Source organism: Schistocerca americana, chromosome 8 (assembly GCF_021461395.2).
Source record: "Schistocerca americana isolate TAMUIC-IGC-003095 chromosome 8, iqSchAmer2.1, whole genome shotgun sequence".
Lineage (NCBI taxonomy): Eukaryota > Metazoa > Arthropoda > Insecta > Orthoptera > Acrididae > Schistocerca > Schistocerca americana.
This window is the reverse complement of record NC_060126.1, coordinates 501,855,554-501,872,219: the sequence shown is the minus strand read 5'-3', so window position 1 is coordinate 501,872,219 and position 16,666 is coordinate 501,855,554. Positions and strand designations below refer to the sequence as shown.

At 39.9% G+C, this 16,666-nt stretch overlaps 1 protein-coding gene across 2 annotated transcripts in view; it reads right to left on the bottom strand.

Moving 5' to 3' along the window:
• Window positions 1-16,293, bottom strand: part of LOC124545276 (TBC1 domain family member whacked) — an 89,938-nt gene extending 73,645 nt beyond the window's left edge. The window contains exons 1-2 of one of the 2 annotated variants that reach the window (XM_047124158.1): window positions 16,022-16,293; window positions 15,236-15,389 (exon numbers count right to left, since the gene is read on the bottom strand). In XM_047124158.1, the coding sequence (XP_046980114.1) occupies window positions 15,236-15,375 (140 nt within the window). In that variant the 5' untranslated portion in view covers window positions 15,376-15,389; window positions 16,022-16,293. Of the gene's footprint in view, window positions 1-15,235; window positions 15,390-15,891; window positions 15,914-16,021 lie in introns of those variants that run through there. The other variant, XM_047124160.1, reaches the window with a different exon arrangement.
• Between the last annotated feature and the right edge of the window lie 373 nt (window positions 16,294-16,666).

Sequence of the window (16,666 nt, the reverse complement as noted above, 5' to 3'; positions counted from 1 at the left end):
TGGTTGTTCGTTGAAGGTTGCCAGGGAACAGTAAAGCCCCCAGTCGGTCTTAGAGAGCTGCCAACTGGGTTTACACGTAGTTGGGGTAGGAGTCAGCAAATGGGCAGCACACGGGAAATTGTTGCTCGAGTATGTGTCACAGATAATGGACCACTCGAGACAATGGGCAAGCTGGGCAGTGCAGAGTGAGATGTCCAATTGGGAATAGGTGTGCACGGAGTCTGAAAAGAACGTAGGTGTTCCAGTGTTAAGGCAAATGAGGTTGAGTTGATTGAGAAGGGCAGCCAAGACAGCACCTCTCTGACAGGTTCTGAATGAACCCAAAAGGGAATGGTGTTCATTAAAGTCACAGAGCAGCAAAAAGGTGAGTGAGTTGCTCAATAAGCCAGAGGAAGTCTGCCCTGGTGACACTGAATGATGGAGACGATATGAAGGTGAAGCGAGGAAAGACAATGGGAACTGCAATAACTTGCAGCTGGTTGTTCAGCAAGATGGTTTGGCTATGAATGTCATCCTGGATGAGCATTATGAGGCCCCCCCCCCCCCGAGATGGAATGCTGTCCGCAGGAGAGGGGGCGAGGGTGACTGTCGAGTGCCATCCTACGACGACTCATTGCTATGGGGCGCAGAGGCTGGAGGGGACGGTACTGTTCCATGAGATCTACAAGAGGCATCAGCATTCTCACTGAGTCAGCCTGCAGATTCCAGGGCAGAGAAACGGTTGATGGTGTGTACTGGTGAAACTGAGGTTGATCTGGTGAGGGTACCACGACAACACTGTTGACAAGGTTCTCTCTCAGAGTCGGCGAAGGAGATGATTGTTTGCCTTTGATCTCTTGGAGCCTTTGCAGTCGGCAAATGAAGAGTCATATGTTTGTTGGCTGGACAGACGTGAAAAGTCTTTGTGGGAATATTCCTTCTGTTCTTCCCAGTCTGACAGTTGTTCAGCAGGCGATTTTGCCACTGGATTTGATGGCTTGTTGCACAGCTGGAGGAGGAGGAGACTGAGATGCTACCTTGACATTGGGCGATTTTACAACTGTGGTGCTGAATTTGAGATGGCAAGTCTGCGTGTCCATGTTCTTTGTGGAGTGAGGTGTTGCAAGAACAGTAGTGTAAGTGCCAGATGGTAAAACACTAGGCTTCCGTTTAGCAAACAACTTGTGAGTGAAGGGTAAGGCACTTTTCATTTCAGCTGGATCTCCTGGATGGCCCATTCATCGAGATGTACGAGACATTCTCAAGAGGAAGCTGCATAGTCACCATTGCAATTGATACAGCAGGTACAAGGAGGTGAGTGATCATCCTCCATGAGCATCCCTACCACTAGTAACACATTTGGCCACATTTCGACACGACATTTGAGTGTGGTCCTAAAATTGACACTGGTAGCAGCACTTTGAGTTTGGAATGTACAGTCAGACCGTAATGACTTCATAGCCTGCTTGGATCTTTGATGGCAGCACTGCTCTATCAAACATGATAACAAGAGTTGTGCAGGCACTAAAGCTGCATAAACCCCTTTCATTATCTGATAGACCGCATTGACGCCCTCATCGGAGAGGTAAGTTTGAATTTCTCTCTCGCTCAGATCATCAAGAAGCCTAGTGTACATACACAATTCAAAGAATTCAGTGCTCGATGGGCCTCAACATGAACAGATAGCTATGGAGGAGTGAAGCTGCAAGCAGTTGTTGGGCTTGAGAATCACAATTGGTCTCCAAAAATAAAGTGCCATTATGTAAACGAGGGCAGGATATCACAGGGCCGGCAATTGCATCAACGTATTTCTGAATAATATACAGATTAACTGTAGTAAAGGACTGGCCTCCTTCAGTACATGATACCATGAGGAACCAAGGTGCAGGTAGGAGGGTCTTGGAATCTTTAGCCTCATTCCATTTACATGCAGTAGATCAGTAGATGTACACTGAAATGGTTATTGGCTCATTGCAAAAAAATTTCCCATGATTGCGGGTGTCTCCGATGGCGCGTTCCTTCCAAATGGGGGTCCCCCTCAGACGGAGGCTCACCTACCTTGGGTGGTGTGGTTGTTTACACCTCATGTCACACCTTCCAAACTCCTGACAGAGGGACCAATTGGTGATTTGTGGAGGTAACAACTCATGCAATTACCCCTCCCTGGGCCTGACCTGTACCAGGGGCTATGTGCGAACCCTACCAGTCAACCCACAGTTGGGAATTATTTGTTTTCTAGCCACCTGTTATGTATAGGATACATGGGCCAGTCTTCAGGAGCGCACAGGGAGAAAGAAGAAACAGAAAGGAACATCAAGTGCCAAAGTGGAGGAAGGATAGGAAATGGAGAATGAAGAAAGAAAGAAAGAAAGAAAGAAAAACCAGAGGAGGGGCTGTTCTGATGTCAGGCTACTAAAACTTGAGAACATATTCCCAAGAATATACCAGACATGTTCCCCAAGGAAGGGGGGAAAAAAGAATAGCAGGAGGATAGACATGCTGCAAGGAAAGGAAAAAGTGCTGCAAAGGTTGAGGCCCCATGGAAGCCAAGACAGACTCACCGAAGAGTGGTGAGCATGGCAGATGCTCATAAACAGCCAAGGTGTGCTGTATACAGTCACGTGGGTGGCAACAGGATGAAATCTGTTGCTCGCTTACTATTCCTCTCCTCACATACATCCTAGAACTCAGCCAACCTGGTAACACTGTTCCTCCTCACACCATTACGAATTCTTCAAACTAAACATGTGCAGGACCTAATGTATCACAGATTCATCTGTAAGTGTAAGACAACTTCTGTATTAAGCTATTACCCTATGTAAAAATGGAATGTAAAATTTGGGGGAAAAAATATCTTATAGTCAGGTAAATACAGACTGTCTGCTGTTTGTGAGCCTTATTACTGGAGGTGAGTTAAGAACCTTAATAGTAGAGGGATGAGCTACCAGGAGCATATATTGACATTATAAGCTCATTGGCAAAAGATTTGTTACACCAGTGGGCACACATAGATGAATCGTTAACCCTTTACAGGTGGTACAGCGAGCGAGTCATGTGCTCAACTGGGCGTGGGCTTCCTCCATGTGAGTGTAAGGCAGCAGCAATCACAGATTTATGTTTCACTAGAAATTATACATAAATGTGGGTAAACATGATAGAACTGCAAAAAGGGGTAATCATATTTGACCACGCCCTTGGCCATATGGTGTGTGAAGTTTCTGGATTGGTAGGTGTTTTGCACCAGACTATTCAACGTATCGTAATGCACGAGGCCACAAAACATGACATCAGAATTTTGGTTGGAAAAAGATCCTGGTACAGAGGAACCGGAGATGCATTTCACGCCTTGTGAATCAAAATCACTTCCAAACCTGACAGTGAATGAAGGTCCACCCCAAACGAGGACACTGCAATGGGAACTGCACATTGCAGTGGGAACTGCTTGCAACGAACATTTGGAGTCTGCCACCCCGCATGAGGCCAGTGCTCACACTCGCACATAAAGATGACAAAAGTAAAGTTCACTGGGATGGAAGAATGTGAGGCCATCTGAACACTCGCCCACCCTATTACATTTCGAGTGGCCTGATTAATTCACCAAAACCAACCTATAGAAAAATCAGTGAGACATGTTAGAATTACATGATCATATCCCCAGTGAGTGGCGTAACCTGGATGTGATGCACCTGCACGGCCTTGGGGGCTCACCTCCTACCTGATTCCAGTTGATTATTAAGTACAAGAGCGGAATTACAGGGTATTAAATGATGTTTGTAATGATTTTTCTAGGAGTGAGTAATTTTTGGTCTTGTGAACTTATTTTCTTTCGCTTTTATATACGAAACACAACTAGCCCTTTATTCACATGAAGTGTTGAGCGCTATTGACACGGGATTTCAGATCGATTCCGTATTTCTGGAAGGCTTTTGACATTGTACCGCACACACAGCTTGTAGTGATATTGCGTGCTTATGGAATATTGTCTCAGTTATGTGACTTGATTTGTGTTTTCCTGTCAGGGAGGTCACAGTCTGTAATAATTGACGGGAAGTCATTGAGTAAAACAGAAGTGATTTCTTGTGTTCCCAAAGGTAGTGTTAGAGGCCCTTTGTTGTTCCTTATCTATATAACCGATTTGGGAGACAATCTGAGCAGCCATCTTATGTTGTTTGCAGACAACGCTCGTTTACCAAGTAATAAAGTCATCAGAAGATCAAAACAAATTGCAAAACGATTTAGAAAAGATATATGAGTGGTCTGAAAATTAGCAGTTGACCCTAAACAACAAAAAGTGCGAGGCCATTCACACGAGTGCTAAAAGGAATTTGGTAAACTTCAGTTACATGATAAATCAGTGAAATCTAAAGGCCGTAAATTCAACTAAATACATTACGAACAACTTGAATTGGAAGGAACACACAGAAAATGTTGGGGGGAAGGCTAACCAAAGACTGCGTTTTATTGGCAGGACACTTAGAAAATGTAACAGACATATTAAGGAGACTGCCTACACTATGCTTGTCCATCCTCTTTTAGAATACTGCTGCACGGTGTGGGATACTTACCAGATAGGACTGACGGAGTACATCAGGAAAGTTCAAAGAAGGGCAGTATGTTTTGTATTATCGCAAAATATGGGAGAGAGTGTCACTGAAATGATACAGGATTTGGGCTGGACATCTTTAAAATAAAGGCTTTTTCCTTGCAACGGAAGCTTCTCAAGAAATTCCAATCACCAACTTTCTCCTCTGAATGCGAAAATATTTTATTGACACCGACCTACATAGGGAGAAACGATCACCACAATAAAATAAGGGAATTCAGAACTTGTACGGAAAGATATAGGTGTTCGTTCTTTCCACATGCTATACGAGATTGGAATAATAGAGAATTGTGAAGGTAGTTCAATGAACCCTCTGCCAAGCACTTAAATGTGATTTTCCATGTAGATGCAGATGTAGATGAAAACATGAGGAAGCAGATGAGGGTGCATTCTAGTGACACTGCAAGGCCAATACATTATCTGATGCCAGATGTATATCGGTAAAAATTGACTGGCAACAACCCTGTCATTTAGAAAAAGTGACAGAAGAACCTTGTTAGCAATTTTGGTAAAATAGCATCCATGAAAAGGAGTTTTTAAGACTGAGCATTTTGAAAACCACTCCCTTTTTTTAAGACTCTCTACATCCTAAGAAGTGTAAAAAATGAGCACTATTTGAAATGACTGTAATTATTTATTAAGTTGGCAGAGCTTAGCAAATATATTTTATGGTACACTGTAAGAAAATTCATGTGGTAACTGAAAGATAATTTGTATTGTCATGGATTTCAAAGTTGTCAAGTAACTAAGCAGTTTTCTTACAGTTACTCTGTTTTCAATTACAAACTATTTTCCATCTTACACAGGGTAGAAATTCATTTACTTTCAATCCACGCCCCTGAGAAGGCTTCATAAATAAGAAGCAGCAAAATGATTATTGCACAGAAACAAACAGCCTTTTACTCAGTTGCAAGGACAAACCACATTTCCTAGATGTTGTTGATAATAATACAACTAGGAGACTATAATAAAATGTCCATGCTCAATCAGTTGATGACTGACTGGGAATGATAATGGCTTCCACTATAAAGTACTTTTACATTTTACACTGATTAATCTATGTGCAACATCACATACAGTATAGTGCTGTATTACAAAGTTGGATAACACGAAACCTTCAAACTTACAACATTATTTACATATACAACAATATGGAAAGTATAAATTGCTGGTCACAACATACAGAAGGTGTTGGAAAAAAAAATCTGGGCAGTTGATCCTGATCCAGCTGGTCCAGATACAACAGTAATCACGAGTGTCAGATTTGTGCTTGTGTGCAAGTTTGGTTTCATCCACGATGGATGACGGACTTAGTTCAACAGCTTAATAATATGTGGTAGTCTTTTTTGTTACATCTGCCTCATTCATTTACTCCATATATATATCTAAAAGCAAAGATTCTATAACTTGCCAAACTAAAGCGTTGGTACGTTGATAGAGACAATAACAAACACAAACACACACACAAATTTCGAGCTTTTGCAACCCACGGTTGCTTCATCAGGAAAGAGGGAAGGAAAGGGAAAGACGAAAGGATGTGGGTTTTAAGGGGGAGGGTAAGGAGTCATTCCAATCCCGGGAGTGGAAAGACTTACCTTGGGGGGAAAAAGGGACAGGTATACACACAAAAAAAGAATGAAAATTTTGCACGCACGCACGCACACGCACACGCACACACACACACACACACACACACACACACACACACACACACACACACACACACACACACGTGCGCGCACTAGTTGAAGTGTGGTTGCAGTGAGACAAGAAGGATTACAGGAGTGAAGAATGTGTTGCATCTGGGGTAGTTCAGAAAAGCTGGTCCCTCCAGCACTAGAGGATGATGGTCTTTCAAAGCAAGAGATATTCCTCATTTTACCAAACTATATACTCCAACGATTATATAAATACAATAACCAGTAAAATATTTACTAAAGACAAGTTACGGCAGAGGGCATTGTACATTAGAAGACACTGTGATGTCTGCCAGTGTTTATTCTGCTCGAAATGAGCAGCAATGAATCGGTACCAGATGCAGTGATAGTCTGATCAGAAAGTATACTAAAGTATAAGGAATTAAAAGTTGTGCAATTACAAAATAAACTGAGAAGCTACACTAAAATCGATCTACTGCGAAAGTAGCTCACATATGAAAAATGCAACATGCCACAGCACCATTTGAAATACAATAAGAAACATAAAACCCCGGCTGACCTAATTTTAAGTAAATGTTAACTGAAAAATAACAAGTGAATCAAGTATGACAAATTTCTTCTGAACAGTGTACTCCTAAAAATTAAGTTGCCCAAAAGTTAGGCATTATTCGAAGCATGAATTGTTGCCACTTTCTTGGGGTACACACCTCTGAAATTTAGTACAGAGTCTCAAATGCACACACAATTAATACACATGCTGTGGAAACAACTTGAATTATTTTCAGGAAGAACAATATGAAAACAAATTCATGTGCGAGTTGATTTTTGAAAAAGATGAAGCTTCAAGAAAAATTATTGTAGTTCAATAATGCTTGACTGAGGATATATGGTTTTATTCATCTATGGGAATGTATTAAAGGTAATTGTAAGGATAAACTTTAAAATCATGCTCTAATGTTAACATTTGCTCCTCTGCTCCATAAATGGATTCAACCAGTAGCTGTGGATGTGGGTTCTAACACAACCCTGGTGCTGCCATCTTATAGATACTAACTCAGGTGATTATCCAGCTAGAGCAAGCAAGAACAAAAATTATTGCAGCTGACAGTCAATTACACAAAAAATTGAATATTTATAGGAATTAGTGGCATAAAATATAAAATTACTTGGACTATACCAAACCCAAACATAAAAACAGCAGAAATGGGTATTTTCAGATATTTTTGTGGTAAAACTGATGTAATTTTTCATGATGAGAAGTTTAACTATAATTTTTATCCATATGATAATTCCCCAGATATGCAGGACTGAAAATTTCTCACAAGTTAACTTCCACTCATTTGGGTCAGGCATCATATCAATGAACAAACATTAGATGAGCTCTGTTCAGTCACTCAGTTGTGAAGAGCATAAAATTCTTTAGAGAAATAAAAGGTATAGGATTTGAAGGTAGTAAAGCAGTAGAGGAATTCACAAGTGATATGAACATCTTGGACGTTATATAACTTATTTCCCTAATGGAGCCTTGTGTAACAACTCAAAGGCTCACAAAACCTTAAGTAAATCTAGAAACTTTCTTGCCGATAAATGTAACAACTCTGCTCCCAAAAGACGTCTCCAGTCTCTATGAGTAACTTTTGAAAGTAGATCTGATCAGGTACAGAAAATGTTTCAGAAATACGCTGACAAAAAAATTTAATCAGGCTACACTTGAACGTCATTTCAGTGTCATACAGTCCCCAGGTTTCAATGATCATTCATCAGCAACAGACTTTCTCAATTTTGCACTTGTCCCTGTAGAACAGTTGTTATATTCCAGTATAAACTGAGATATGTATGTGAATGTTCCTTGACATCATATATAAGCCAAATGTGGGCTTTAGCTAAACTTTTGCAACAAGGTAACTGTGGTGTCACCGCCAGACACCACACTTGCTAGGTGGTAGCCTTTAAATCGGCTGCGGTCCGTTAGTATACGTCGGACCCGCGTGTCGCCACTGTCAGTGATTGCAGACCGAGCGCCGCCACACGGCAGGTCTAGAGAGACTTCCTAGCACTCGCCCCAGTTGGACAGCCGACTTTGCTAGCGATGGTTTACTGACAAATTACACTCTCATTTGCCGAGAAGATAGTTAGCATAGCCTTCAGCTACGTCATTTGCTACGACCTAGCAAGGCGCCACTATCATTTGCTATTTATCTTGTGATGCATGTACCGTCAGACCGATGTTCACCAATTATGGATTAAAGTTAAGTATTCCAGAAGCTACGTACTTTTTTTTACTAGACTCAACTCCTTTAACTGTTCCAGACCTCACGGCAGCCAGCGTGGGCTTAAACGCGTGCCTTTCGGCTACCTCATAGTGGCTTGGCTGTCTCGCCAAGTCACAACAGTAACAGAGATAGTTTTGGAACCGGAAAATGTAATCAATAAAACACTGCGTGTGTGTTCTATATGCATCGCCACAGTACCCGGTCCAAATGACAACATATGCTGTAGATTTTGAAAGCAACTCAACAAAGAAATGTTTGGTTTATAAAATGGCAGCTTATATGGTTAATCAAGCGAAAGTTATAAAATGCCCTAACTTATAGCAAAGAAAATAATCAACTACTGATAACATAATGTACATGGACAGATTAAAAAATCTACTCACCAAGCGAAAGCTTGTGAAAGTTAAATTCTTTTGTGTGTGTGTGTGTGTGTGTGTGTGTGTGTGTGTGTGTGTGTTCCCCTGCTGCCACTTGGTGAGTAGATATTTTTTAATCTAAAATGCCCTAAGTGTTTGTCTTAAGTGTAAAGTTGTCTGATATACATTTACTTACATCTAACGAGATTATGGTTCTACTGAAGTAAAGACAATGCTCATGTATGCACCAAAAGGTGTCTTCAATGTTCCTATTCAGATGTAAATGTCGTAGTACTAGAATCCATTCCAACATTTTATGAGGCGACTTTAATGTAAGTGCAGCTATTTGGATTACATCACAGCGGAAATTTCCAATGTAGGCTGCTGCAAAGATCATGTGATGAAAATAATTCCTAAGCTAAGTACTTATTACGCATAAAGCCGGTTTTTCACAAGCATTAACCTCTGGATGCGTAAGTGAGCTCTTTTTGATCCAGCAAACTTTCCTCTTTTCAAATAAGTGTCGCAAAAATTGTTGCTCTGTACAATCTTCGAATTTATTTTACTTTTTTTGTTTTTGGGGAAGGGGGGGGGGGGAACATTATTTGAGCAAGTCAATTTTCTGGATTAATTTTGTCATACTACGCATATAATGCATGCAGAGATCTTTTAGACCCCTTAGTGAATTGCCAACTTTCAAATAACCACAGGCAAATTAGCCAAAAAGCTGCAAATGGGGGAAATCATTTATAAAGTTTTGAAACTTCAAGAAGATGCTCATATGGGATGCAGTATTCGTTGTTGTTGTGGCTTTCAGTCTGAAGACTGGTTTGATGCAGCTCTCCATGCTACTCCAACCTAGGCCAAAGTAAGTGCTCCTGAAAAGCAGTGAAGCTCACAATACTAGATACAGGAAGCTGGTTGAAACCGCAATTACACAGCAATGAGATTTTTGGGGAAAATTTAATTGTATGTCAAAAGGATAGGCAAATGAGAAACAAAGGTTGTGTACTTGTTGCACTACACAAGAAACTCAAATCCATTGAGATATAAATTGAAGCCACATGTGAGATTGTTTGGGCAAGACTCAGTATCAGGGATGGGCATAAAATGATAATTTGATCTTTTTATCACCAACTCATCTCTTGATGTAGGCTAACCAAAAACTTTAGAGAAAAGTTCGCTTGTACCTAAAAGTTCCCCAATCTTACTGTAATCAGCAGTGGAGACTTTAAACATCAAACAATCAACTGGAAAAAATTACAGTTTTGTAAATGGTGGGCAAACTAAGATGTACTTTGAGATATTACTAAGTGCCTTATCTGGAAAGTACCTAGAACAGATAGTTTGGAACCCCACTCAGGATGGAAATATAGTGGATCTACTGGCAATAAACAGACATGACCTCTTTAAGGATGTCCGTATCTAAACTGGTACCAGTGACGATCATGAGGTTATGGAACAAAGATTACCACAGTACAAAACAGAACTAAAAGAAGCAGGAAGGTATATATGTCCAGTAAATTAGATAAAAAAAAAGTAGTAGTGTCATATACCAAAGAGGAACTTGAAACTTTCAGCACACAGCAGGAGTATGTAGAAGTACTATGGCTCCAGTTTAAAAGAATAGTTGGCAATGCACTGGACAGGTATGTACCCAGTAGAACAGTTTATAATGGAAGAGACCCTCCATGGTCATTGATAAGAAACTGACTCCAGTATAACATATGTAAAACGAAGTATAAGACTATAGATAGAGAGATGAAATACATTTGGCTGTCAAGGAAGCGAAGTGTGGCACCTTCAATTACTACCGTAGCAGAATACTATCAAATGATTTTTCACAAATTCTGTTGTATGTAAAGGCTGTTAGTAGTACCAAAGTAGCAAAGCCAAAATGCAGAAATGTTTAACTCCATTAATTAAAATCTTCCTTTTTAAGGGAAACCCCAATTCAATTCTCAAACCACTGAAAAGATGAGTGAAATGCGAAATCAGTATTAGTGGCAGTGGTGACGGGGGGGAAGGCGAGGGGTAGGGGTAGGGGGATGCCCAGTAGTTGGAAGAAAGCACACCAGTTTACAAGAAGGTTCGTAAAAGTGATCCACAAAACTACCACCCAATATCGATTTGTTGTTGAATCTGAGTTCTAGCACAATGAGGTACACTTTGTGATCAAAAGTATCCGGACACATCCAAAAACATAAGTTTTTCATATTAGGTGCACTGTGCTACCAGCTACAGACAGGTACTCCATATCAGCAACATCGGTAGTCATTAGACATTGTGAGAGAGCAGAATGGGATGTTCCGCGGAACTCACGGACTTCGAACATAGTCAGGTGATTGGGTGTCACTTGTGTCATATGCCTATACGCGAGATTTCCACACTCCTAAACTCCCCTAGGTCCACTGTTTCTGATGTGGTAGTAAAATGGAAATGTGAAGGGATACTACAGCACAGAAGTGTACAGGCCGACCTCTTCTGTTGACTGACAGAGGGTTGTAATGTGTAATAGGCAGACATCTATCCAGACCATCACACAGAATTTGCAAACTGCATCAGGATCCACTACAAGTACTATGACAGTCAGGTGGGAGGTGAGAAAACTTGGATTTCATGGTCGAGCGGCTGCTCGTAAGTCACACATCATGCCGGTAAATGCCAAACGACGACTCGCTTGATGTAAGGAGCATAAACATTGGATGATTTAACAGTGGAAAAATGTTGTGTGGAGTGACAAATCACTGTACACAATGTGGTGATCCGATGGCAGGGTGTGGGTATGGTGAATATCATCTGCCAGGATGTGTAGTGCCAACAGTAAAATTCGAAGGTGGTGGTGTTATGGTGTGGTCATGTTTTTCATGGAGGAAGCTTGCACCCTGTGACGTTTTGCATGCCAATATCACAGCACAGGCCTACACTGATGTTTTATGCACCTTCTTGCTTCCCACTGTTGAAGAGCAATTCGGGGATGGCAATTGCATCTTTTAACATGATCAAGCACTTGTTCATAATGCACGGTCTGTGGCGGAGTGGTTACACGACAACAACATCACTGTAATGGACTGGCCTGCACCGAGTCCTGACCTGAATCCTACAGAACACCTTGGGGGTGGTTTGGAATGCTGACTTCATACCAGGCCTCACTGGCTGACATCAATACCTCTCCTCAGTGCAGCACTCGTTGAAGAATGGGCTTAGAAACCTTCCAGCACCTGAGTGATGCCTGCAAGAGAGGAGGCTGTTATCAAGTCTAAGGGTGGGCCAATACTATACTGAATTCCAGCGTTACCGTGGAGAGCGCCAGGAATTTGTAAGTGATTTTCAGCCAGGTGTCCAGATACTTTTGGTCTCACAGTGTACTTGGATGCAAAACTTTGAAGGGATATGAAATTGGACAATAACAGTCTTGAGTAAAGAAGGTGGTGGACTTTGGTTTACTTGTAGAATATTGCAAAAAATTCAATAGGTTTACAAAGGAGATTGCTTAGAAATCATTTGTGCAACCCATTCTGGAATATTGCTCTAGTATATGGGATGCACAACAAATAGGACTAACAGGAGATACCTGAATGTATACAGTGGAGGGCAGCACGAATGGTCAAAGGTTGGTTTGACCAATAGGAGTGGGTCACAGAGATGCTGAAGAAACTGAACTGGCTGACTTTTGAACATAGACGTAAACTACCCTGAAAAAGCTCACTTACAAAGTTTCACGAATAGGCTTCAAATGACGATTCCAGGAATATACTACAATCTCTTGCAGACGGACTGTGATCGACAAGAGTAGATCAATTACACCATAAACAAAGGGATTTAAACAATAATTATTCTTGTGCTCAATATGTGAATGGAACGGAAATGGAGCTGTCAAAATGAGACGCACGTTCTGCCACAGTGGTTTGCAGAGTAGAGATACAGATGTAGTTATTGTATGCATACTGGTTTCCTACAGGTGGTTTACATAACCATTTTGATGTTAGCATGGGTCAAAGCATATGGATGGTATCGGTAGGTTCAATATTTTGGAGAATAAGAAGGAAACAGTGTGAACAGAAGTACAAAGTTTTCATTTATCACTGATAACATTGCTGATTTTTATTGCACAGAAGAGTGAAGCTGCGAAAGCCAAATGTCCTGATTGCATCTGCAATCCTCTTCTTCAGAATATTTCCTGAAAAATTTGTGGTGGGGAAATGAGGGTCCTGTAAAAGAAAGAAGATAAGAAAGACCTGAAAAGTTATAGAGCATTCCTGTTGTTCTTTGGTTTCTCTAAAATATTATGTAAGAAACTTTTACACTTACAGAAAAAAAATATTTTTTATCTCGCAGTATGAATTTCAGAAATGTTAAATCTACAAAAAGTGGTATCTTTCATTTTACCAATGATGCCCTGACTTCACAGATATATAAAGAACACATAATGTCTGTATTATTAGATCTTACAAAGGTGTTAATGAGGAGTTAATGACTACAAAATTGGAACTTTAAGTATACAGAAACAACGCAAAAATGGGTGCTGCACTATCTTCAAAACAGCAACAGAAAGTGTAAGTCAATGTACAAGAAGGAAACATGTTACATGTTTAATCCTGTTCATGATTTATGTGGTCTATAGTCATCCAGTCCACATCACTTACTTCTTAAATTTGAAGATGATGATGAACCTACTAATAAGAAGGAAGACTGCAAATAAGGTACATGGTGAAATGGAAGTATGTGAATCGCATATACAGAATTTGTCCAAAATTACTCTCATAATAGATGCAGAAAAAAGCCACAGTTTCAATTCATTTACACGGCTTTAAAAAAGCAAGTTGAAACTGTGGACACCATTAAATTCCACAGTCTGAGGATACATGATAATCTAAAAATGGGATGAACATGTGAACTATTGCAGGCCAAAGTTGGTTTATAAAACAAAAAGTTAACAATGTTCACAAACTCGCATCACCCAATGTTTAAAAATACAAAAACTTCTTGTATGGCCTTCCTCACGCATTTTGGAGATGGCAATATTTGTGAGGAAAATGACAGCAGAAACCACATCACCCACCAGACAAAAAGCTGTAGTTACACGCTCAAATCAAAAGACGTAAAAAGTAAAGCAAGATGGACAGCTGCAAACTGGGATAAAGCTTTGCAATAAGTAACTAAACTAACTAACAACAAACTATTACAGCGAAGATGAATTTTTTTATGGCATAAAGTGCTGCATGTTGTTGACCTTTCAGATGCTATGTATGTATTCATCTTGTAAAATTTAAATATTTTGTAAATATGACCTATTTTAGTGATAATAAATAGCGTAATTCTTCTCTTGGGGGTGTGTGTGTGTAGCCAAACAGTAACTCTCAGGGGTACCTACTCACTTATCAACAGACTTTAGTACTAAAACTGTTAAAATAATAGGCTGAAAAAATTAGTAAACAGTTCATTATTCACGATTGTAAAAAATATTCATGATATCATCAGGAAACTTGTACCCATTGTAACGTCTAGGACTCATACAATATCATATTGTAAATGTGTATGTTGTCTATAAACATAAAAGAGTAATGATGAAATACTATTCTATATTTTAGGCTAATAAACAGCATCAGCAAATTTCGTCATATATCTGTACTTAAAGAGAGAATCATTAACCCTAGCAATACCAAAACATTTTCCATAATGCACATTAATAAAGGGGGGGGGGCATACTTTATGCCAACTCTAAAGTTTCAAAAAGGTAAAATTCTTCAAGTGTTGTTCTCTTATATTAATGACATGGTTTTGTTTAAGAAGTACTGATGTGTAAGTCCAGAACCTGAAAAACATCTTTTAGCACATTCCTTGCAATTTCAAGACATTGTCAATAATGTGTACTATCCAGCTGGGAGCACTTTTTTTTTTTACGAGCAGCACAAAAAATTCAAAACGCGAATTAGATTAATTGTTGTTGACTTTTACACACAACACATTAAAGAGCCATTGATGAGCAGAAAACGCTGCATGCGCCGTTGATCGTGGCAAGTGACATCTATTGATAAAACTTAAATTTTTGGCCTAATTTTAATGGAAAAATTTAAAACATTTATGGAACCTGGTAGAAGAATTCATCATAAATAATAAAGGTATTTTTTCAAATTATAAAATAACTGACTAAATTACAATATCTTCAAAAGATAGGTGTAAGTGTCCTCCCTCCCCTTCCTATTTGGGTTCTGAACACGGGCTGTTCGATGCCTGATTATGAACAACAGTAAATAACTTAGATGACAACAAATAAAGTTCACCGACTGAATATAAGTACAAATTACTTCTAAATAATGCATAGTCACAAATAATTATTAGCAACGGGGAATCTGAAACACTTACGGATCAGGTGTGTACTGTGAACCTCCAAGAAATCCATGACGATCAGGAACTGTGGAAATCACTGAACCATTGTGTACTGCGCTGCTCGCCTCAGAACACGTATCATCATCATCTTGTTGTTGTTCTATTGCCGATGCCATTTCGATGTTACATTCTGAATACAGAAAAAAATAGAAGCGACTGTTTTATTTCTTCATAAACTAAACCAAAACGTTGATCCCTAAACTCAATAACACCAACAATATTACTGCTATACTTATTTTAGCCACATTCTGGCGTTTGCAATGACAACCAACATGCATTCGGGCTTCACTCCGTGTAAATATATCAGCAATCCTGATGTCACGTCATATAGAGGGTGCGGCAGAATCCTAAAGTTACTGTCCTGTACTTGTTCCCAGAACACGGAAATTTCTAACACAGGGGGGTGCAATAAACTTACGGAGTAACACCGAAATCTGATTTTACTTTCCATACTGCTCATACCACGTAATACTAGTATGTGCATGAATCTGTCATAAATAATATGCTGCCTTCTGCTGATATACATGACGGGAAAAAACAATTGAAATGTAGATACGTGACAGCATTAACAGTATCCGGAGACTTAAGTCTCTGAACGGTCAAGGCTAGTGAGCTTTATGAATAATGATTACCTCATAAACTATTATTCATTTCATAAGCCACGATACATTTGTACATGCACGGAACGTGACCAATACACTATCTTCGTATGGTGTCAACAATGTTGTTCAGCACAACTTCCATCACACATACACCCCTTACCTGTGATTTAAAATTTACGTTTGTTTTCCTTCTCACATGTCGACGACAGAGCACTATGGCTGAACAGTTTGCATACCATTCGCGTAAAAACTTGCACTTACAACCAAGTAGAAAACAACAGAACAAAATTCGCAACGCAAATATTTACGCATTAACACTGCAGCCAATGACCACCTCACAAACGCACCGTGACCCAGCCTTAAGTTTTCGGATAAATTACCAACTCCTGCCGACGAAAAATAAAATAACACTGACGGCAATCTGTGGCTTGCAGTCAGCGCTGTCAGTGGCGAATTCGGGAACTTGATAAGACGCTTACGACAGACGGGAGAAAGTACTACAATACTACGGTGCCTTGTGCGGCTACTGCACTTGGAAAACGGTTATTTTTATTACTTGTAATAGTTAGCATAGCTGTAACAATTACTCTAAGGACCAGTAACTTCTAACAGAACATTTCCTAGCTTTTAAGGCGCACGGTTCGTTATTGCCTGTTAGTCTTACCGAATGAAAGACAGATAAGCAATAGCAGGTGTACAATAGAATTATGATTTTCACCATCCAGCTCGAAGGAATATTTCTTTCTTTATACAAATGATTCACTTCAGGCGAAGTATGACTCTAAGCACAAGGTGATTTACTATT